Source organism: Hypanus sabinus, chromosome 6 (assembly GCF_030144855.1).
Source record: "Hypanus sabinus isolate sHypSab1 chromosome 6, sHypSab1.hap1, whole genome shotgun sequence".
In the NCBI taxonomy this organism is placed as follows: domain Eukaryota; kingdom Metazoa; phylum Chordata; class Chondrichthyes; order Myliobatiformes; family Dasyatidae; genus Hypanus; species Hypanus sabinus.
Window position 1 is genome coordinate 30,571,395 of NC_082711.1, and position 25,113 is coordinate 30,596,507.

A 25,113-nucleotide genomic window follows, 5' to 3' on the forward strand; every position below is an offset into this window, starting at 1 on the left:
ACTACAGCATCTGCAGTGTACCTTGTGTTTAGGAAGAGCTCTGCTTTCCGAGGAGGCTGAAGAGAACGTGACTACACACGTCCATACTCACATCATTCCACATACGTGCAGGAAGGAGCACCCTAACAAGCTGCATCACCGCTTGGTACGGAATTCCCACTGCGGAGACAGGCAGGTTTTATAAAGGGTAGTCAAAACTACCCAATGCATCAACGGCATCAGCCTACCTGCCATCAAGGACAAACGTACAGAAGAGTGCTGCAAAAGGGCTGGTAACATCTCGAAGGATCCCACCCACCCTGCTCATGGACTGTTTATCACCCTCCTCTCAGGGAGGAGGCTACACAGCATCCACACCAAGACCACCAGTCACAAAATCAGTTACTCTCCACAGATAGTAAGGCTGATCAAAACCTCCACACACTAACCCACCCCTCCACACCCCCCACCTTCACTACTTTATCATCTCCCGTCAGTTACTCTATGTACAGACATTCCTATGTCCAGTGTCACTTTATGAACACACAATCAGTCTACATATCTAAGCTATCTTTTGCGTTTATATTAATTGCGTTTTAAATCATTATTACGTTCTTTATGCTACATTGGATCCGGAATAACAATTATTTCGTTTTCCTTTACACTTGTTTACAAGAAATGACATTGAACAGCCTTGATCCTTCAGCCCATCGTGTTCCTGTTAGCCAAAGAAGTGGCTAACCACACTCAAATATCCACTGACGTAAATCTATCTGAAATCAGCAGAATTTACAGTCACCTTACAAACATGGAAGACAGAAAAATACAGCAGAGGCACAGACCCTTTGGCCAACCATGAACGTGTCAACCACAAAGCTGATTTAAACTAATCCCATCCGCCTAAACACCCATCCTTCCATTCCCCGCACGTTCACGTGCCTGTCTACAGACCTCGTAAATGCTACTCATTCACCGGCAGCACATTCCAAGTGCCTACCAAAATCAGAAGGATCTGAATCAGGGTTATTATCACTAACACATGTTGAGAAATTTAGATTTTTTTGTGATAGCAAAAACTACCACTCTCAATGTAAAGAAGAACTGCCTCGCTAGTTTTCTTTAAATCACCTTAAATCTATGAGTTTTTATATTTGACATTTCCAACCTGGGGGGAAAATGACTGGTTACCTTCCTATCTATGCCTTTTGTACTTCTATATTCTTTGATCAGGTTGCCATGCAATCTGAAATGCTCCAGATAAAACCACCTGAAGTTTGCCCAATGTCTCCTTATAGCTAACAGTCTCTAATCCAGGCAGCAGCCTCGTCCATCTCTTCGGCACCTTTCCAAAGCCTCCACACTTCCTATAGTATGGCGGTCAGAACTGTACACAACACTCCTGATTTAGACAGCTGTTACATGACGTCAAATTTTTACTGAAAGCCTTGACAAGCACGCTATGCACCTCTTTACCTCCCTATCCATCTGATGTCACTTACAGGGAGCACCTCAAGATCTACATTACATAATAAATAAAGTATAAATTCTCTCTCATTCTCTCTCTCTCTCTCTCTCTCTCTCTCTCTCTCTCTCTCTCTCTCTCTCTCTCTCTCTCTCTCTCCTCTCTCTCTCTCTCTCTCTCTCTCCTCTCTCTCTCTCTCTCTCTCTCTCTCTCTCTCTCTCGTCTCTCTCTCTCTCTCTCTCTCTCTCTCTCTCTCTCTCTCTCTCTCTCTCTCTCTCTCTCTCTCTCTCTTATATATATATATTATATATATATATATATATATATAGTTCAAAAAGAGAGCAACAAAAAGAAACAAGTATAGTGAGGTGGTGTATATTCTGAAATCTGACACAGAACTGACAACATCCATCAGGGACCCACTGCACCCAGTCCATGGGCCACGGGCCACACTCTCTCCTCACTGCTACAATCAGGAAGTAGCACAAGACCCTCAGGACCCACCACTACCAGGTTCAAAAACAATTATTCAACCATCAGGCTCTTGAACCAAAGGGGACAATTTTACTCAGCTTCACTTACTCCATAATTGAATGTTTCCCACAACCTATGGACTCACTTTCAAGGACTCTTCATCTGATGTTCTCGATATTTATTGCTTGCTTGCTTGTTTGTTTGTTTATTTATTCATTTATTTATTTATTTTCGTGCTTGTACAGATTGTTGCCTTTGCATGCTGGCAAACGCCTAATTCTGAGAGTTCTTTCATTGATTCTATTGTGGCTATTATCCAATAATGGATTTGCTGAGTATACGCATAAGAAAACAATCTCAGGGTTGTATATGGTGATGTAAATGTACTTTAGTAATAAATTTACTTTGAACTTTTTTGTGCATGGTAGAAAATGCACCCATCCTTTCAGAATCTGTCAGAAGAGATGATAGATCAAGGTACTTCAGAAAGATGCCAGAAATATGTTGACAGGTATACAATTGACAAGAGTTTGTAAGGACACGAGTCAAGTGCTGGGAAATAGAATTAGCTTGAATATACATTTTGGTCAGCATGGATATGAATGGGCTGAAGGTCCTTTTCCATGCTGTACAACTCTATGACTATCCATTCCCTAAAAATTGCCAGTAATCAAATGTGCTGAAGAAAGGCAGAGGTAGGGAAGCTCAGTTATTCAAACTCTATTGCAAGCTATGTCTAAAGATGTAGATGGAAACTTTTCTGCTCCAGGTTAAGTCATTTTGCTGCAGGCTATCAGGTGTTTATATCATATTACAATTGCCCGAGCACGTCATATAACTTTGTTCTGGCAGCCAGCTGTGAGCATATATGCAGCAGGAATTTTCAAATCTATTGATTACCTGTGGGAAAATGTTAATGACACATTCAAAATAGCTGGTTATGATTGTTCCAATTACCTGTCATGCCGTAGAGCTCTCATGTCCACATAAACAGTTGTGGGATCAGGTCCTGACGTACCCTGCAAGCAACAACATCAAGGGATTAGGAATAAGCAGCGTCTTTCTTCATAATTAAGTTCGCTTTAAATTTAGCTGAAGCCGTCACATGAAAATATTATCAATACAGGCTTTTTTTAAACAAATATATATATGTAAGTCTTATAAAAGACACTATTTCCATAATTTGGTTTATGGGCTGAAATATGCATTCTGTATTTTAAAGTGGGCCGGCTGGTGGTGTAGTGGCATCAGCACTGGACTTCAAGGCAGATGGTCCTGAGTTCAAATCCAGCTTGGTCCCAACCTGGGCAGCAGTAGTGTCTGTGCAGAAGAAAAGCCTGGTGATCTACTTCTGTATCTTGCCATGAAAACCCTATGGACCCTATGGCCCATGAGGTCACGAAGAGTTGGCCTCGATTTTAACGACTGAACATCAAATTTTAAAGTATCCACACTGAAAATAGAGGTGGATTCACTCATAGTTTTAGGTCCGCTCAAGTTGGTGAGACTAGAACCAGAGGTCATGGGTTAAGGATAAAAAGTGAAATGCTTGCAAGGATCATGAGGGGAAACTTCTTCACACAGAGGGTGCTGAGCATGTGGAATGAGTTGCCAGAGGAAGTGGTAGAGGCGGGTTCAATTTCAACATTGAAGAGACATTTGGATAGGTACATACATGGATGGAAGGATACTTGCAGGCTATAATCTTGGGTATGGGTTAATGGGGCCAGGCTGTATAATAGTTCAGCATGGACTAGATGGGCCAAAAGGCCTGTTTCTGTGCTGTAGTGTTCTATGACTCTTTGTGTACCTTAAGACTTTCATTTCTTAATTGGCCACAAAACTTGTAAACACAAACTATGCAAACAATGACAAAATTGCACGTTGACAAAAAGCAATTAGATAAATTAATGCAGGAAAAAGATGATTAACATAGGTGAACAAATGCATCAGAACAAGGAGTAGTTTTCACTCTTACGACAGCCAAATGAGAAGATATACTTAATATGCTGAATGAAATTGCAACCAAACTGTGCAAGGATATGATACAAGATAAATCTTCCATACTTAAGCCAACCTAATGTCATTAGTAGAACAAAAGTAAGTTCCTTCACAATCTGGTCTTTCCTGATCTATTTGCTAATAGTAGATGGATTGTGTTTGAGAGTTCAAAAATGTTTCCTTAAGTTTACAAGCCATTCATAACAAAAAGCAAGTTACATTCCTTCATAAACTATTTATTAAATATGTTAATAATGCCGAGCGAATGGCAAGATTTCTTATAAAATTTGCCCCAAACCAGATGTCATCAACATCTGGTTCATTCATGAAACCAAAAAAATAAACAGAGCAAAAAACTTGACTGTTGCCAAATCTTCTATGTTTGTGAGTATGAATCATAAGAGGAGTGTAGACAATATACATAAACACAAAGTACACTGGAAATGCAGTGGTCAAAACAACGTGTACAACACACTGGAGGAACTCAGCAGGTTGGGCAGCATCCGTGGAAACCCTTCGGTCTCGGCCTGAAACCTTGACTGTTCATTTCCACGGATGCTGCCTGACCTGCTGAGTTCCTCCAGTGCATTAGACAATAAACATACCTGCCCTCATGGGCAATGGTATCATTTCCTCAGGGCATGTAATTAAAGGTGAGAGGAGGAATGTTCAAAGGGGATATGCAGGGCAAATGCTGGAATGTGCTGCCAGAGATGATGCTCAAGGCAATTATGATAGAGGTGTCTGAGAGACTCTTGAGTAGTCACATGAATACACAGAGACTGGGGGGATATGGACAATGTGGAGACAGAAGGGATTAGGTGTCTTTAGTTTAATTAATCCAGCACAAACTTGTGGCTCAAGTGGCCTCTTCCTTTGCTGCACCATTCAATGTTTTGTGAAATATTTATCTGCTCATTAGATTATTGGGAGCAACTTCAGAAAGAGCAGAAATAAATTATAACTCATAAATTCCAGTCATAGATGGTTTAGCTGGAATTCCAAAGTAAATTTTTCAATGCCTACCAATGCTGTAATAGCTCTCTCAATTGCTAGAAATTTTGATACCTGCCATCTGTGGGGCCTTCACTCACCTCCAAGCCTTTCCTACTGAGCGAAGGCTAAAAGGTATTTATTATCCAAAACCTTCTCAGCATCAATGTGAGCAGGCAGCAGGATATTCACATTTTACCTTCCATTGTGATAAGGGATATTGTGGCATTGCAGAGAAAGAGGCCAGGGTTATTCGTCACCTGCACATTGAAAGATGAAGTGAAATGTGTTGTCTGTGTAAAATCAAATCAGCAAGGATCATGCTGGGCAGCCCACAAGTCTCGCCACACTTCCTGCACCAACATAGCACGCCCACATCTCACCAACCCTAATTGCATGTCTTTGGAATGTAGGAGGAAACCTGCGCGGTCACAGGAGAATGTACCAACTCCTTATGGACAGCGCTGGGAATTGAACCTCAAAAGCCGGCTCTGTAAAGCATTACACTAGCCATTATGCTACTCTGCTGCCCCTTTTAAACCATAAGAGAAACAGTCCAGAGCACAAACATAAAGATCTGGAGACGTTAACGGTAACCACCAAACGGCCAGAATGGCTTAAAAACCTATCTGCTTCACTAATACCCGACGAGGAAGAAATATGCCAGCTTTAACAGTCTGACCCAAACAGGACTCCAGAACCCAAGAAGATAAAAAACCTACGCACTCATAATTTGACGGAAACAACGGGCTCCTGAAAGCACCAACGTCCAGCCAACCAGATAAAAAAGAAACAACTTACAGTACAAGAGTTCAATATATAAATAATAACAATTCTCAAACGTGTGGTGATCTGCACAACATCTTATTTGCTAATAAATTAAGAACAAACAGCTACACAAAATGTAATACACAAAGTTTTAAAATGCTTCATCACATTCCCACAACATGAACATGCTAATAGTTCTATGATTATTTTTAATGAATTTGTTTAAAGCAACAGTTTGTCACAGGAAGAGTACCAGTAGGATGGTGTCATGGTTACTACACTTGCACCTCACAAAAGGCACCTCAAGTATGGCCCAGTCTGGCAACAGTAGAAACTCTGTTTTCTACACATTCGGCGTGAACAAGTTTCATATGGTTTCAATCCCCCTTGTGAGGGGCACAAAATATTGCTCCAACTTTAGAACCATTTGACAATTTTATTCTGAATTACTATGAAGAAAACTCTAGTATAAAAATGGGAAAATTCACAAGCAGAACAAGCCACCTCTTGTTTTCGGGTTAATTTAGACATGTGTTTACTTCGGAGCTCGTTTCAATACACCTGTGTTAGATATACTCAATCTTTGCTGCTGAGTGCCGACTTATGTCCTTCAATGCCAACAAGTCCAAGACTCCTACCTGTGGGTAAACAAGCACTCAAGTCCTGAATTCAATTACTGATTGTAATTGTAAATCTTCTGCTGCACTCCCGTGCAGTGCAGAGGCACAGTTTAAACAGCCCAGGATTTACTCTGGGCACTGGGAAAACCTGCTGAGGGTTTACTGAATTCAGGGGTGCTTCTGCTTGGTACCGTGCAAGCACTGCCAGACGGTTGTTATAACATGCAGTCAGTGCGAACGGCGTGAGAGTTACATCCCCTAAATTGATTTGTTTGAGTCTATCTTTAAAAATAGTAATGTCAGAAATACTGCGCAGGTCTGGCGGCAGACTCCACTCTCTTGTCGATCTTGGGTAGAGGGAGTACTGGTAGCAAATCTTGTTGAATGAAGGGGTTTCCAGTATGCAAGGTCCAGTCTGCTGTCCAGTTGAACTGACGCTGTGATGAATTTGGATGTTTGATGGAGTGATGTTGTGAACTTCTTTGAAAATGGAGATTAACCATAGTTTAGTACGTCGGTTTTCAAGTGGTTCCCATTGAAGGTTAGAGAGCATGTTGGTGACACTGGATTTCCTGCTGTAATCGTTTAGCACAAAGCGAGCAGCACGGCGTTGGATTTTTCGATGGACTTCTTATTGTTAGCTCGATGGGGATCCCATATGGCCGCGCAATACTCAAGCTCTGGATGGACGAGTGTCTTGTATGCCGTGACCGTGATGGGTTTACTTCATGAGAGGAGGTTTCTTCACAGGATACCCAGCATTTTGTTTGCTTTGGCTGTCATCTGATTGATGTGGCAAGCCCAGTTAAGATCCTCGCTAATTTCAACACCAAGATACGGGTGGTGGGTGACTGGTTCAAGAATCTTTCCTTTCAGGTTATATGTCGTGTTGATTGGTTTAGTTTTGTGACTGATATGCACATAACATTTAGATGAGATGAAGGACATTTGCTATTGAGACTCCCAGTGACATAATGAATCAATATCGTTTTGCAGCAGCTGAGCATCTTGGTCATTTTTTAATCTCACGGTAGATTATGCAGTCATCTGCAAAGAGTCTGACCTTGGACTTGACTATATTTGGCAAGTCATTGATGTAAATGAGAAAAAGTAAGGGTCCCAAAATGGTCCCCTGGGGCACTCCGGATGTTACTGGAGATTCAGGGGACTCTGCCCCCTCGAGAAGCACACGTTGCTGTCTGTTGCTAAGGACATGTTTAACCAATGTAGAAGGCTGTTGTTAATGCACACATGTTCAAGTTTACATAGCAATCTCTGGTGGGGGATTGTGCCAGATGCCTTGCTGAAGGCGAGTATGATTGAGTCTGCTTGGTTTCTGTTGTCAAGGGTCTTTGCTAAGTCGTTGATTAGCCCTGCAAGTTGCATGTCACAAGATCTGTCCTATCGGAATCCATGTTGGTCGTGAGTAAGAACATTGTGTCTGTCTAGATGGCCCATAATTTGACGGTGAATAATATGCTCAAGAATTGTACAAGGGGTGGAAGTGAGTGAAACCAGTCTGTAATTTCCTGGATTTGTACACTCTGCCTTCTTACAAATTGGAACGACATTCGCTTTCAACCAATGGGACATAAAACAGTACAGCACATTATAGGCCCATCAGCCCACAATGCGATCCCAATCCTTAAACCCTGCTGCCCATATAACCCCCCCCCCCCACCTTAAATTCCTCCATATACCTGTCTAGTAGTCTCTTAAACTTCACTAGTGTATCTGCCTCCACCACTGACTCAGGCAGTGCATTTCACGCACCAACCACTCTCTGGGTAAAAAACCTTCCTCTAACATCTCCCTTGAACTTCCCACCCCTTACCTTAAAGCCATGTCCTCTTGTATTGAGCAGTGGTGCCCTGGGGAAGAGGTGCTGGCTGTCCACTCTGTCTATTCCTCTTAATATCTTGTACACCTCTATCATGTCTCCTCTCATCCTCCTTCTCTCCAAAGCGTAAAGCCCTAGCTCCCTTAATTTCTGATCATAATGCATACTCTCTAAACCAGGCAGCATCCTGGTAAATCCTCTGTACCCTTTCCAATGCTTCCACATCCTTCCTATAGTGAGGCGACCAGAGCTGGACACAGTAGTCGGCCCTCCTTACCTGTGGGGGATGGTTCCGAAATCCCCCGCGGATATCAAAAAACGCAGATGCCCAAGTCCTTTATTTAACCTGAATCAGTGCAGTGGACTTTCGGACCCAGCGGAACCCCGGACTTTATTAAACATGGTCAGTGTGGTGGACATTAGGACCCAGCATTGCTCTGAATCCGCGGTGTTTCTGTTCACAAAAATAATCATGATCGCAATTGAAAATAAGGTGGAAGTAATAAAACGATCAGAAAGAGGTGAAACGCCATCGGTCATTGGAAAAGCGTTAGGCTACAGACAGTCAACGATCGGAACAATTTAAATGGAACATATGAAAGGCCCTGCTCTAACGAAAGCTACAATTATTACTGAGCAACACAGTGGTTTAATTATTGAAATACGTATGTTTCTTAAGTGTTTTATATGCATAGAAAGGTAAAATATGCCCGATATACTAAGAAAAACGTTTGACTAACTGATGCTAAATAATACTGGATGTACCTGTGCCGACTTAAAGACAGACTCAGGAACTGAACTCATTCATAACCCGGGGACTTGCCTGTACTTTTAAGTCATTTCTAGATTACTTATAATACCTAATACAATGTAAATGCTATGTAAATAGTTGGTATATTGTATTGTTTAGGGCATAATGACAAGAAAAAATAGTCTGTACATGCTCAAACAACGAGTGCTGGAGAGAGAACTTCCGGGTTTTCCTGATCCGCGGTTGGTTGAATCCGCGCATAAGGAGGGCTGATTGTACTCCATGTGTGGCCTAACCAGAGTTTTATAGAGCTGCATCATTACCACATGATTCTTAAACTCTATCTCTCGACTTATGAAAGCTAACACCCCATAAGCTTTCTTAACTACCCTATCTACCTGTGAAGCAACTTTCAGGGATCTGTGGACATGTACCCCCAGATCCCTCTGCTCCTCCACACTACCAAGTATCCTGCCATTTACTTTGTACTCTGCCTTGGAGTTTGTCCTTCCAAAGTGTACCACCTCACACTTCTCTGGGTTGAACTCCATCTGCCACTTCTCAGCCCACTTCTGCATCCTATCAATGTCTCTCTGCAATCTTCGACAATCCTCTACACTATCCACAACACCACCAACCTTTGGGTCATCTGCAAACTTGCCAACCCACCCTTCCAACCCCACATTCAGGTCGTTAGTAAAAATCACAAGAAGTAGAGGTCCCAGAACCGATCTTTGTGGGACACCACTAGTCACAACCCTCCAATCTGAATGTACTCCCTCCACCACGACCCTCTGCCTTCTGCAGGCAAGCCAATTCTGAATCCACCTGGCCAAACTTCCCTGGATCCCATGCCTTCTGACTTTCTGAATAAGCCTCCCATGTGGTACTTTGTCAAATGCCTTACTAAAATCCATGTAGATCACTTCCACTACACTACCCTCATCTATATGCCTAGTCACCTCCTCAAAGAACTCTATCAGGCTTGTTAAACATGATCTGCCCTTCACAAAGCCATGCTGACTGTCCTTGATCAGATCATGATTCTCTAAATGCCCATAGATTCTATCTCTAAGAATCTTTTCCAACAGCTTTCCCACTACAGATGTAAGGCTCACTGGTCTATAACTACCCGGAATATCCCTATTACCTTTTTTGAACAAGGGGACAATATTCGCCTCCCTCCAGGCCTCTGGTAGCATTCCCGTGGACAACGAGTACATAAAGATCCTAGCCAGAGGCTCAGCATTCTCTTCCTTCTCTTTGTGGAGCAGCCTGGGGAATATTCTGTCAGGTCCTGGGGAATTAACCATCCTAATGCATTTTAACAACTCCCAACACTTCCTCTCCCTTAATAGCAACATGCTCAAGAACATCAACCTCACTCATATTGTCCTCACTGTTATCAATTTCCCTCTCATTGGTGAATACCAAAGAGAAGTATTCATTGAGGAACTTGCTCACTTCCACAGCCTTCAGGTATATCTTCCCACTTTTATCTTTAATCGGTCCTACCTTCACTCCTGTCATCCTTTTGTTCTTCACATAATTGAAGTATGCCTTGGGGTTTTCCTTTACCCTTCTCGCCAAGGCCTTCTCATGCCCCCTTCTTGCTCTTCTCAGCCCCTTCTTAAGCTCCTTTCTTGCTCTCTATATTCCTCAATAGACCCATCTGATCCTTGGTTCCTAAACCTCACGTATGCTGCCTTCTTCCACATGACCAGATTTTCCAACTCACTTGTCACCCATGGTTCCTTCACCCTACCACTCTTTATCTTCCGCACCGGGACAAATTTATCCCTAACATCCTGCAAGAGATCCCTAAACATCAACCACATGTCCATCGTACATTTCCCTGCAAAAACATCATCCCAATTCACGCCCACAAGTTCTAGCCTTATAGCCTCATAATTTGCCCTTCCCCAATTAAAAATGTTCCTGTCTTCTCTGATTCTATCCGTTTCCATGATAATGCTAAAGGCCAGGGAGCAGAGGTCACTGTCCCCCAGATGCTCACTCACTGAGAGATCTGTGACCTGACCCAGTTTGTTACCTAATACTAGATCTAGTATGGCATTCCCCCTAGTTGGCCTGTCAACATACTGTGATAGGAATCTGTCCTGCACACACTTGACTAACTCTGCCCCGTCTAAACCATTGGAACTAATTAGGTGCCAATCAATATCAGGGAAGTTGAAGTCACCCATGATAACAACCCTGTTATTTCTGCACCTTTCCAAAATCTGCCTCCCAATCTGCTCCTCGGTATCTCTGCTGCTACCAGGGGGCCTATACAATACTCTCAATAGAGCACTCCCAATCGTCCGGTAATGTCCCAGTATCAATAGACTTCTGGAATATCTTTTGCCAAACAGGAGCTAAACAAAGAGCACAGCTCTCAGAATCATGGCTGGTATTTGATCAGCTCCTGGTGCTTTCTTAGGCTGTAATTCCTCAAGAAGCTTCTTAACCCCTGTTACAGTTATAATGAGATCTGGCAAGTCTGGGCCATTGCTGGGCTCTGAAGTGGGCAGTTCATTCAAGTTTTCACTTGTAAACACAGAGCAAAACTGTTAAGTGCTTGTGCTTTGTCTGCAGCAAGAGATACAAAGTGGCCCCCGGATGAGAGTGAAGGAATTCCAAAAACTTCTTGCCTTGTAGATTTAATAAAACTCCAGAAGGGTTTGGTGTTGTCGCTCTTTAAACTCTCCCTTATTACCGCATTGACATACCGGTGGTGAGCTTTCCCTGATGTTTCTAATAATAAGTCGGTGCAGGGTGTGGGGTAGGGGGTAGTACATTGTTGGTGTTAGGAAAAGAAAAGCGTTCATTTTTAGAAAAATAAATGGTACTTTGTTCCATTGAGCCCTCATCTGGGATGTTCTTAGTCACCAACAACATCCTCTGGGTCCAGATTAAGGAAGTTGAAGAGTTCTAATTCCTGCAGTAAAACCTTTCCTGCAAAAAGTGCCAAAGCAGAAAAATAAACCAGCGTGCTGCACTGTATTTGGTTTAAATCCTGTGTTTGAATGGAATTCAAAACTGGAAATCTCTCATCCAGTTTACATAAATTCTTCTTCCCTCCTGGGGCATTGAAAGAGCCTCTAACTACACAAGTAAACACTCTCTGCACATCCAAGGTCAAGAACTTGTGGGAGAAAAAGAGAGAAAATATTACCAAAATTAACAAGTCTCATTTAAATAAATAACTTAAGAAGATTCTCGGAAAATTTCTTCATACCATTTACTGTTTTTGGTTTTTTTTAATGGCAGAATTTAGCAGAAATAATGCAATAGTGATCAAATTAACCAGGATCTTGTCCATCCAGATTCACTCCTTATACGGTGAACATCCTTTACCATAAATGGCCCAATACCTGATCACTGCATCATCCTACTATTAAATCCCAGCAAAGACTGAACATGCAGGCTAGTCCCTAACAGAGACTCAGGTGTAGATGATGTAGATGTAGAGAATGTACCATCCTTTCTGAAATTAGTAGGCGCTTTTCCCCATTTAACCTTTTTGAAGAATATGGCAGCAAAACTGACTCGAGCTGAGCATTTGTTTCAGTTTCTTCCACTGTCATCAACCAAGTAAGAAAATTAACAGGAATGCATCCTCAACAAAAAAGAAACTGTAAACATGATATGCTACCAGAAAGAGACATCAGTTTAAGGAGACAATTAAACTTCAAACACAGAGTTAAAAATTAAGCAAGTTTAAACTCTAGGAAGAAAGTTTTAGATTTAAAAGCTAACAAACCACTAAGCTTACTTGTCTTTAATTTAGGTGCTTTTTTTTTGGTTAAATTCTCTTCCTTTGTAGCATATTGTTATTGTATGCTTAATTTTGCACTGTTTTAATGTTCCTCATTGGGATTTGGGGTTTTTAATTTGTAAAATGTTTTGAAAAACTAATAAAAAAAATTTTTTAAAAAAGCTAACAAACAATGTGATATTTTTATTGGAAATGCAAACACCCAGGCTTTAATCCTTTGATTTGGAAAGTAGACCTAATAACAAGGCAAGGTAGTTATCGGCCGTCCATTTCCCTTCACCGATGCTGCCTGACCCACAAAGTTCCACCAGCAGTTCAATATTTTTCTGTGTACTTGTGGATGTTCCTGTATTTAGAGTGCTTGGTGATTCAGCTCGTGAGCTTGCCCCAGAGGAGAATGGTACAGGTGACACTCTGCCTCAGCTCAGGTTTAAATTGTTACCTCAAACAACCAACACAAGAACTTCACAGCACACTCCTGCTTTGAGGACAACCACAAGTCGAATTCAATTACATTCCAGCAGAGTATGGTTTGTTCCTAAACTATTTCAGCCGTTTGTTTAACAACCTATTTAGATGGCCCTTACAGGGTAATAAATTGCATAGTTTTTCAACTAGTCTGGTTCCTCAAATGCTTAATTTTAGAAGTGAGCAGATGACTCTCAGAAAGTTGATATCATTCAATCAATTAACAATTAATTAATTTTCCTCTTATGCTAGTTATTATGATTTTATGGAAACTTTACAATGTCATGAAAATTGTAAGTCGTGCTCAACTCAATCATAAGCAAATGCTTTGAGAGGCTGGTCAAGGATCACATCTTCAGCTTGCCACCACCCACACTGGATCCCTTACAATTTGCCAGCCGACACAAATCGACCAACAGACAAAGCCACAACCACAGCTCGACACACTGTCCTCACTCACTTGGAGAAGAGGGACGCTTATGTTAGAATGCTGTTCTTGGACTACAGTTCAGCATTTAACATGATAATTCCCCCCAGGCATGACAAGAAGCTGGCAGACCTTGGCCTTCACCCTGCCTTGTGCAGCTGGATTCTGGACCATGTCAGATCACCAACAGGTGGTAAGGATGGGCTCCCTCACCTCTGTCCCTCTGACCCTCAACATAGGAACTCCCCGGGGCTGTGCCCTGAGCCTGTTCCTCTATGCCCTATCTCTCCCATTTCCCACACATCTGCCCTCACCCCATCCACCCGCCACCCCACTCGGGATAGGGTTCCCCTTGTCCTCACCTACCACCCCACCAGCCTCCAGGTACAACGTATAATTCTTCGTAACTTCCGCCACCTCCAACGGGATCCCACTACCAAGCACATCTTTCCCTCCCTCCCCCTCCCCCCCCCCACGCGACTCCCTTGTCTACTCGTTCCCCCCCCCCCCCCATCCCTTCCCACTGATCCCCCTCCTGGCACTTATCCTTGTAAACAGAACAAATGCTACACCTGCCCTTACACTTCCTCCCTCACCACCATTCAGGGCCCCAGACAGTCCTTCCAGGTGAGGCGACACTTCACCTGTGAGTCGGCTGGTGTGGTATACTGCGTCTGGTGCTCCCAGTGTGGCCTTCTATATATTGGTGAGACCCGATGCAGACTGGGAGACCGTTTCGCTGAACACCTATGCTCAGTCTGCCAGAATAAGCAGGATCTCCCAGTGGCCACACATTTTAATTCCACGTCCCATTCCCATTCTGATATGTCTATCCATGGCCTCCTCGACTGTCAAAATGAATCCAAACTCAGGTTGAAGGAACAACACCTTATATACTGGCTGGGTAGCCTCCAACCTGATGGCATGAACATTGACTTCTCTAATTTCTGTTAATGCCCCTCCTCCCCTTCTTACCCCATCCCTGACATATTTACTTGTCTGTTCTCCATCTCCCTCTGGTGCTTCCCCCCCCCCCCCACCTTTCTTTCTCCCGAGGGCTCCCATCCCATGATCCTTTCCCTTCTCCAGCTCTGTATCACTTTCGCCAATCACCTTTCCAGCTCTGAGCTTCATCCCACCCCCTCCGGTCTTCTCCTATCATTTCGCATTTCCCCCTCCCCCCACTACTTTCAAATCTCATACTATCTTTCCTTTTGGTTAGTCCTGATGAAGGGTCTCGGCCCAAAACGTTGACAGTATTTCTCCTATAGATGCTGCCTGGCCTGCTGTGTTCCACCAGCATTTTGTGTGTGTTGGTGTTTGAATTTCCAGCATCTGCAGATTTCCTAGTGTTTCCTCTATGCCCTATATCTGTTGCCAGGCACAGCTCCAATCTGCTGATCAAATTTGCAGATGACCTGACTTTGATAGGTCTTATTTCCAACAATGATGAGACAGAGAAGTCAACAGCCTGGTGCAGTGGTGCTGAGAAAATAACCTCTCCCTTAATGTCGAAAAAAATGAAGGAGTTGATGGTGGATTACTTGCGGAACACAGACAGGCTAGCCCCTACTGACATCAATGGGACCATAGTTGAGAGGATGTGCAGTTTCAAGTTCCTCGGCCTACACCTTATTGAGGATCTCCCTTGGACTGGACACACCAACTGTGTGGTGAAAAAGGCACAGCGGCACCTCTTTCACCTTAGACAGCTGAAGAAGTTTGGCACGAGTCCCCAACTCCTCAGGGCTTTCTACAGGGGCACCATTGAGAGCATCCTGACTGGCTGCATCACTGCCTGGTATGGGAACTGTACCTCCCTCTATCGCAGGACTCTGCAGAGAGTGGTGCGGGCAGCCCAGCACATCTGTGGATGTGAACTTTTCTTTACTCAGGATATTTACAGCAGCAGGTGCGTAAAAAAGGCCTGGGGGATCATCAGTGACTCCAGCCACCCCAACCACAAACTGTTTCAGTGACCTCCATCTGACAAACAGTACCGCAGCATTAAGGCCAAGACAGCTTGTTTCACCAGGCCATCAGATTTATCAGTATACATTGATATGATTGTGTATCTGACTGTTTATACAAAACTATTATGTATACATCTCAATATTCTTCATTTCCCTTCCTTATTGTCTGTACATAGCGACAAAAATGCAACATAAACATTTTTACTCCCTCATGTTTTGAGATGGATGTAAGAAAGAAAAATTCGAACTCGAATATTATTCTGAAGGAAAACCAGTCATCTCACTTAATCCACCATGTTTACCATCAGTGAAAGGATGATGCAACCTTTTCAATGATTTCAGCAAATGAAACTGACAATGTGTGCCCGTCGCAGTGGTGAACTGACAATTCATGTGGATGCCCCCGAGGTAACTAAGTAATGTTAGTCAATTTCAGGGGGTAATATACACTCAGTGCTCAGTTTATGAGGTACACCTGCTTGCCAATGCAAATATCTAATCAGCCAATCATCTCTCAGCAACTCCATGCATAAAGTAGTGGTCGCCAACCCATCGATCGGACTGGTCGATCTTTGAGACTTTCCCAGTAGATCCCGAGAAAAAAAGAAAAATAAATACACAAATACCATTGAGAGATTGTTTCCGGGTTGCGGGGTTTTAGTTCCGTTCTTTCTGCCCAGTGTGCATGCGTGTATCTCCCCCGCACTACACAGAGTAATTCAGTAGTCCCCAGCCACCGGGCCGGGAGGAAACGATAGGAGTCAGCTGCACCTTTTCTCAGTCCCTGTCACGGCCACTGTTGAACTTGAACCCACGTGCAGTCATCAGTCGCCTGAACGCAGTGATACCCTCGCGGCAGGGATCTCTGGTTGGCCTCGGGCGGCCGGTGGGAAGCGCCGTTGCTACCGGCCCGGAGCGCGGACGGATGGGCGCCGCCCCTAAACCTGTTCACCACACCGAATGTTCGTGGGGAAGCCGGTGTTAAAATATTCGCAGACGACCTAATTCGGGCTCAGGGTTTCGTAAGTAGCAGAGCAGCTACCGCGCTGCGATCTACTGAAACAAACTTTTGTCGGCCAATAGATCCTACGGGGGGGGGGGGGGGCCCACTCCCTGTCACACTCCTCGCTCAGTCGGTCGCTCTCTCCGGACTGCGACCGCCGCGGCACGGGGACCTCTCACCCCACCCACAACCAGCCGCACCTGGCGGCAGGCAGGAGGAGGCTGCAATTCAGGCCAGGAGGCTGTCTAATAAGGCAATGAAGCCATCAAAACTGCTTTGGTGGAAAAAACGTGAGCAAGCGGGACAGAAACTAAGTGCCAAGAGCCGCGAAATTGCGGAATTAGCTGGACATAAGGAACTTGTATCGCTGTATTCCGGTCGTGTTTAACACCAATCCCACCCCCACCCCCATCTGTCGGTCCGTAAGAATATTCTCAATATTAAACACATCCGCGGTGCTAAAAAGGGTGGGTACCTCTGGTGTTTCTACTTTGTTTCTACTTCCGGGTTGCTGGGTTTTACTTCCGGTCTTTTCTGCCCTGATGCACATGCATGTAACTAGTCGATCACTAAGACCGAGGTAGGGGATGTTGGGCTTAAAAAGGTCAGTGATCACTAGCATAAAGGAATGCAGATGTTATCAAGAGGGGCAGTTGTTGTTCGGACGAAACATCAGAAGGAGTAGGAAATGTGATCTAGGTGAGTTTGACCGTGGAATGATTGTTGGTGCCAGATGAGGTGGTTTGAGTATCTCAAAACCTGGTATTTTCATACACAACAATCTCTAGAGATTACAGAGAATCAGTGACATCAGACAGGAATCTCTTTCATTAGCTGAAGGATATCTCTGGCAAATTCCCTTTCCTCAGAGATATTCAAGTCAAGATATTCTTAGTAAAATTAGAGCCAACGTGGAGGTTGGTTAACAGAGTGAGCAAACCAGGACATCCCCAACATCAAGACTGCTTCCTAATCAAGAGAATTAGGTGGATTGCTCGAATTGTAACTAACAGATATATTCATATAAAGGAGCAAAATGTTTGAAGATGTTTCTCAAGACTTTTATCAAATACTCATTCAAAGGAAACAGTGCAGTTGACCGCAAGCTTGGTCAAAGCCTCTCTCAAACTTGTTGAAGAGAAAAGACGTTGAGAGATCGAGGAGAGAATTCCAGAGTCAGAGGCCTCGACAGTTGAAGACATGTACCACTGGTGAAGCTGTTAAATTTGGGGTTGCTCAAGAGGTCAGTATTGAAGTTGTTCAGATACCTCAGAATGCTGCAGCCATAGATGACATTGTTAATAGGGACACACTAGCCCACAAGGCACTTTGGAAATAAGAATAAGATTTTTAAAACTGAAGCCAACACATGTCAGCAAATAGATAAACTAGAAAGTAACAATCAGATTAGCTAAGAACATAAGGATCTCTACAGACGAATATTGGAAAATGAAGACATTCTTGAATTCAACTTCATTACTACTGTACACCTGTAATGTATTTTAAAAAGCACTACATAAAATTCAGTATGCAGGGTGTGTGCTTCATTGAAATCTTATCACGTTCTTGCATAATAAAATGGTAGGTCTCTGGAGAGTGATGCAGAAGACAGAGACCTAGGGGCACAGGTAATTAGAATGATGAAGAAACATGTTTGCTTTCATTCATTAGGGCAATGGTCTCTCGGATGAGGGGATTGAGTATTGGGACTGAGAACACAGATTTGTATTGTACAGAAACAGGCCTTTGCAATTGATGAATCCCTGAAGTACTGGAACAGATTTTTTAAAAATAATAAAGAGGAATGTGGGATGCTTTCTTTTATTTGTCAGGACGCAGCACAGAACACAAGGAGGTACTGCTGGCACTGTACCCAACACTAATAATACTCCAGGGCAGTTTGCCCAGGCCTAGTCATCAAGTATAAGAGAGCAAATTGAGAGGGTGAAGTGGAGATGGCGTTGACTGGAAAATTACAGCATGAGAGAAGCTGGAATGTTGTTTGGAACGGAGAAGTTTTTACTGAGGTGTATAAAATAATCAGAAACGTTGGTAGAATAAATGGGAAGAATGTATCTCCCTTAACAGAGGATAAAGAATCAGAGTTACAAGTCATTGGAAGGAGCAAAGAGGATAAACTCTTTCACTCTGAAGGTGGAATAGTTTGCAACTTACTGACTGAAAGATTGGTAGGAGTACAAACCATCATTACATTGAAAATGTACTTGGAAATGTCTTGAAGAACTGTGACCTCTGTGGCTGCGGGTCAAGTGTTGGAAGTTTGGAGGGCTTCTTTTCAACAATGATTTCATGACAGTGCTTCCCTTCCCCATCTCTCACCCTTATCTTCAAATCTCCGTCTCCAGCTATGTATATAATATTTTGTTCCGCTACTCTCAACCAAGTTGCCCGCAGGAAATATGTAAGAAGATATGCAACTCTGTTGGACACTTTCTTCATAAGGAAATCCCCACCCCCATTTTCTTCATGGTCCAAAATTAACACACGGCCCCGGGCATGCAATGGCACAGAGAATCAACTGGCTGATATTTCTATTTCTCCAGGAAGCAAATCCAAAGCAGGTCAGAACATAGGTCCTCAATGACCTGAACTCTGATGAAAGGCCTCTACCTGAAATATTAGGCATTTTTCTCTCTGCAAGTGCTGAACTCTTCCAGTAGCTTTTGCCTCTATGTTAAGTGGAAGATCTGGATTTGATCAGCTGAACAGTTATTATTACTCTTCATGTTTTCTTGTAGCTTGAAGTGAGCAGCCTCGGACAAGCTGAGGTGACATCATCTGTAAACACCCCACTTCATTAGCTTGGGAAATGGAAAGTAACTGTTGCTTGTTGCTTTTATTTGATTTCTGCAGGGACTGAATGGCATTTGTCAAACATTTATGCTGCAGTATAACTCAAAAGATTTGATGAGATTCAACATGTTTTAAGAAAAACATACAATCCCAATAAATGATAGACCCACAGCAGATAAAATATGTGCAGCTGAACATCACAGACTCTTGGCAACCTCTCATTTCAACAGCCTCTCACTCAATGCCAGCTAGACCAAGGGACTGGATTATTGACTTCAGGAGGAAACCAGAAGTCCATGAGCCCATCCTCACCGGGGGATCAGAGGTGGAGAGAGTCAGCAACTTTAAATTTCTCAGTATATCATTTCAGAGGATCTGTCCTGGGCCCCGCATGTAATTGCCATTATGAAGAAAGCATGGCGGCAGCTCCACTTCCTTAGAAGTTTGCGAAGATTCAGCATGACATCTAAAACTTTGACAAACTTGCATAGATGTGTGGTGAAGACTATGTACTGGTGTTTCATGGCCTGGTACAGAGACACCTATGCTCCTCGAGTGGAAATTCTTACAATTAGAAACAGCCCATTGCGGGTAAAGCCCTCCCCACTATTGAGCACAACTACGCAGAGTGCAATTGCAGAAAGCAGCACCCATCATTGAGACACCCATCACCCAGGTCATGCTCTCTTCTCACCAGGACCAAGGTACAGGAGCTCATGATTCACCACCAGGTGTGGGAATAGTTATTACCCCCTAACCATCAGGCTCTTGAATGAAAGGGATAACTTCATTTGCCCCATAACTCAACTGTTCCCACTGCCTATGGATTCACTTTCAAGGACTCTTCATCTCATGTTCTCGATATTTATTAATTAGCTATTTATTATTATTATTTTTGTATTTGCAAAGTTTGTTGTCTTTTGCAACTGATTGTTTGTCCACTGTATTGTGTTCTAATGATTCTATTGTAGTTCGTGGATCTACTGTGAATGCCCACAAAAAAACAAATCTCAAGGTTGTAGATGGTGACATGTATGTACTTTGATAATAAATTTACTTCGGGTTTTGACTCCCTGCCTTGTGGGGGCATGGCTTATTCTGCCTGTCGGAAGTTTCTTCCGTTGTGATTGGTTAGTTTAGAAACAGCAGCTGCTTTTCCCATCGGTTAGTTGCCTGGTGTCTAGTTCAAATGTCTCAGGTATAAAATAGCACATAGAAGGGGCTTGTTCTCTCCTCTTTTGTTTAAGGCAAGTGGTGCTCATAGTCACTGGGGAGGTATGCTCTGGGTGCACTTTTAACTAAATATGTTTGTTGAATATTCAGCTTTGTTGTTTCTGTAACCTGGGGAACATGAATGTTTGATTAAACTTTACTGTTTGTAAATAAATGATTAGTATACTTTGCAGTTAGTGTTTTCTGTCTCACTCGCCAAACCCCCGCGGAACTGATTCAACGTTACAATCCCAATTGAAGGAAACTTCAAAATATAAATGATTAAGCTAGGAGTGTTTTGCGTACAGCAAGAAAGGTTGAGTTGGATTTTGATAGGGATAGGAAGAGGTGCTTGTAAGTAGAGAGAAGAACGTAGCTTGACTTCTGGGGGAGCAATTTCTAAATGACAGGGAAAATGCAAAGGCAGATAAAAGCTTTTTTTTATATAGTGGTTGGTAGCAATCAGATTTCACAGCTTGTCAGATCGTTTAACGGTGTCAATCAAGGCTTCCAACGGTGGATTGGGAATGGATGAGGGAGAATGAGGGCAGAGGGCAGTAAGGAAAGAGACCAAGTTAGTACAGTTTGGTGGATTGGTGTCTCTTTGTGATGTAGCAACTCTGCTTGTAATTTTACATTGTGGACAGAAGCAACGATTGCAAAGCTTTTCTGTCATTTGTAAGAGCAGCCATAAAGCCACTACTTTGCAGTTAACTGTAAAATCTTTGATATTTTTTGTACTACCCAGCACTACAGGAGTGTTTCTGAATAGCGGCTTTGACCAAGCCATCATTGTTTGACTTAACAAAACCTCAGAAAATATCTGCATGCAGCAAGACCTGGGACAATATTCAGGCAACAGTAACATTAGTTTCACAGAAGTAGCATCAGCCATATAAATATGTTGGGCGCAACAGTAGGTCAAAGGCTGGTTATCCTAAAGTAAGTAACTCTAACCACCAACCTAAATCTTCACCACCAGGAAACCATGACTGCAATTACGCACCTGGACTATTCCAACCAAAACAAGCATCCTTTTACTACCAAGGCAGTTAAGGACAGGAGTTACATGCCCTCCAGTTCGCAAAATATAAAGGTTTTCCTCTACTGACATTAGATCAAAATGCTGAAAATCCCTGCTCAGATAGCTGTGTGGAATGAGCTTCCTGTAGAAGCCAGTTCAGTTGTGTCATTTAAGGTAAAATTGGATAGGTATATGGACAGGAAAAGAGTGGAGGGTTATGGCTGTGTGCGGGTAGGTGGGACTAGGTGAGATTAAGAGTTCGGCACGGACTAGGAGGGCCGAGATGGCCTGTTTCCGTGCTGTGATTGTTATATAGTTATATGTTATATGCTGTCAAAAACCTTCATCAGAAACACCACAGTGCCTCAAGAAGCTCATCTCCACCTTTTGGAGGGTAGATAGAGATGGTCAACTGATCATACCTAGTGATCAATGTCCACATTTCCCCAAAGTCACACAAAAAAAATGAACAGGTCTCTGCACAAGTTTCCTTCCCTCGTTGTGTATATCTGGCCCACCATTTTGTATCTATCACATCAAAGCATCAATGCTTTGTTCAGATATTCTAACTGTCGTGATCCATTAGACAGCCGTGCAAAGCAGTGTTTAGGAGTGCACATTTGAAAATGGGAGAGCATGATCACAGGGAAAATGTTCCTTTGAGATAAGTCTTGGTCAAGATTCAAGATTGCTAAATGACATTCTCGGGACACAAGTGTACAGGAGAATGAAATAACTGTTACTCTAGGTCTGATGCAGCACAATAAAAAAACAAGTAGATTTATTATCAAAGTGTACTATATACAACCTTGGAGGGGTGGATTAGTGGGTGGAGGTGTTGGATCAGCCTTAGGCTTGAGGAGGTAACTGTTTTTTGAGTCTGGTGGTCCTGCTGTGGATGCGACATAGCCCTCTTCCCTCATGGGGGTGGGACAAGCAGTCCATGAGCAGGATGTGTGGGATCTTTCATGTTACTGTCCCTTTTCTGGTACATTTCTTTATATATGTCCCTGATGGTGGGTAGACTGTTGTCGGTGATTCACTGGGTATTTTCAACGACCAGTTGTAGAGTCTTCCTATCCATCACAGAGCAGTTTCCGTACCAAGTAATGGTACAGCTTGTACTGCAGCAGTCAAGAGTATTATGCTAAGCAATGCTCTCCCACAAACCTGTAAACATTAAGGATTCCTAGAGGAACTATTTTGCAGTATTGCATCCTGCGCTTGAATTAGTCCTATGAATAAATACAAGGTATTCTGTACATGTTAGAAATCTTGAGCAACAATGTAAAATGCGGAGGAACTCAGCAGTAAGACAACATTTATGGAGAGGATGAAGGGTCTCAGTCTGAATGCGAACTGTTTATTCCCCTCGATACACTCAGTGGACTCAATGTCAGGTATACCTGCCATTGTAATGCAAATGTCTAATTAGCCAATTGTGTGGCAGCAACTGAGTGTATAAAAATGTGCAGACATGGCTAAGAGGTTCAGTTGTTGTTGAGACCAAACATCAGGATGGGGAAGAAACGTGATCTAAGTGACTCACAGTGGAATTGACATTGGTGCCAGACAGGGTGGTTTGAGTATCTCAGAAACTGCTGACCTCACAGTCTCCAGAGTTTACAGAGAAAGGTGTAAGAAAGTAAAAAAAAGAACATCCAGTGAGAGGCAGTACTGTGGGTGAACCCTACTCATTAATGAGGGAGGTCAGTGGAGAATGACAGGTTAATTCAAAGTGCCAGGAAGTGACAGTAACTCAAACTATTAAGCTTTACAACAGTGGTGTGCAGAGGAGCACTGCTGAATGCACATGTCAAACCTTGAAGTGAATGGACTACAGCAGCGGTAAAACCAAAACATGCACTTAGTGGCCACTATTTTAGGTAAAAGAGGATCCTAATGAGGTGGTCATCGGGTGTAGATGCTGACTGACTTACTGAGTCCTCAATATTCATAGTGCATTGCTCCCACAAGTATCTGTGATCTGGCCTCCTTTTCTATGGCAAGTTCCCATCTCTACATTGGCATTAGCAGAAGCAGGCTCACTATGAGGTGCAACTACGGCAAGAAGAAACTAATTCAACCAATTACTCATGGGAGCGCAATGTAGGAAGACAGCATAGAAACATATTGCTAAGCAAGCGACAACAATTTTTATCCACAGAGGAAGATGCAATTGGTCGTGTTATTAAGTGCTTTTACAATATTAATTTTGTGATTGGCAGAGCAACATCCTGTGAGTCACTGGAATGAATAGACAGCCTAAGAAAGAGCTCATATTGCTTTATATTAATCCAACTACAATTGCTGTCCCAGAAATAAAGCGAAGGGGAAAATGCATTGAACTGTAACAATAAAGCACATACAAGGCACCAGCATGGATTTGGGAAGTCACGGGGTTGTGAAAATACACAGAGCTACGGCAATTTTTCATTAAAAAAAAATTGCTGCCACTCATTTACTTGAACCTGCACAGTTGGTTTTCAAATGTGAAAAGCTGAATCCATAGAGCTCAGTAAGGCACAGGACGCTGACAGTTCCTTCAGAAGCATTCACCACAGGTAACAGTGTCATAAGATACTCAAAAGTTTCCCATGCTGACCCATCCAAAAGTAAATGACACGACAAAAAGGTTCAGAAACTTTTTAAATAAAATCAATGGCATATTCAGTGCCTTTCAGTTTCAATTTCCGCGAGTGTCAACATATCTGAAGATCTCCTCTGGGCCCAACATATTGATGCATTACAAAGAAGTTATGACATAGGCTATATTTCATTAGGAGTTTAAGACGATTTGGTTTGTCACCAAAGGCTAGCACATTCTCCAGATGTACCGTGGGAGGAGCGTTCGAACTGGTTGCATCACCGCCTGGGACGCAGGGCCCACTGCACAGGATCGGAATAACTTTCAGGAAGTTGCAAATTCAGCCAGCTCCATTCTGGGCACTAGCCTCCCGGCATACAGGGTGCCTTCAAAAGACGATGCCTCAAAATAGGGCGGCATACACCGCTGAGGACCCACTTCACCCAGGATGTGCCCCCTTTCCATTGCTACAATCAAGGAGGAGGTACAGGAGTGTGAGGACACATACTCAGCATTTTCGAACAGCTTCTCCCATCTGCCATCAGATTTCTGAATGGAAATGAACCCATGTACACTACCTTCTCTTTTGCACTTTTATTTTATTATATATATATAAAATATAAACTTACTGTGTTTTATTATTGTATTAGCACTGTTACTGCTACCAGAAAACAACAAATTTCATGACATATGCCAGCGATATTAAACCTGACTCTGCATGTAGTGAATACAGAGATTACAGTTTGTGACAATGAATACACATATTCACCATCCTCTGGCTACATAAATGTCCTCATCTCTGTTCCCAAGGGACATCCTCTATTCCAAAGCTGTGCCTCCTGGATCCTAGACTCCTCACTATAGGAAACATCTCTCCCACGCCCACTCTGTCTAGGCCTTTCAATATTTGATAGGGTTCAATGTGATTCCCACCTC

The 25,113-nt window shown here is 43.0% G+C and overlaps 1 protein-coding gene across 3 annotated transcripts in view; it reads right to left on the reverse strand.

Moving 5' to 3' along the window:
* LOC132395384 (disco-interacting protein 2 homolog C) overlaps positions 1-25,113 on the reverse strand; it is a 594,953-nt gene that overhangs the window by 41,064 nt on the left and 528,776 nt on the right. For all 3 annotated transcript variants that reach the window (XM_059971899.1, XM_059971900.1, XM_059971901.1), the window contains one exon: positions 2,873-2,934. In XM_059971899.1, coding sequence (XP_059827882.1) covers positions 2,873-2,934 — 62 coding nt within the window. The remainder of the gene's footprint in view (positions 1-2,872; positions 2,935-25,113) is intronic.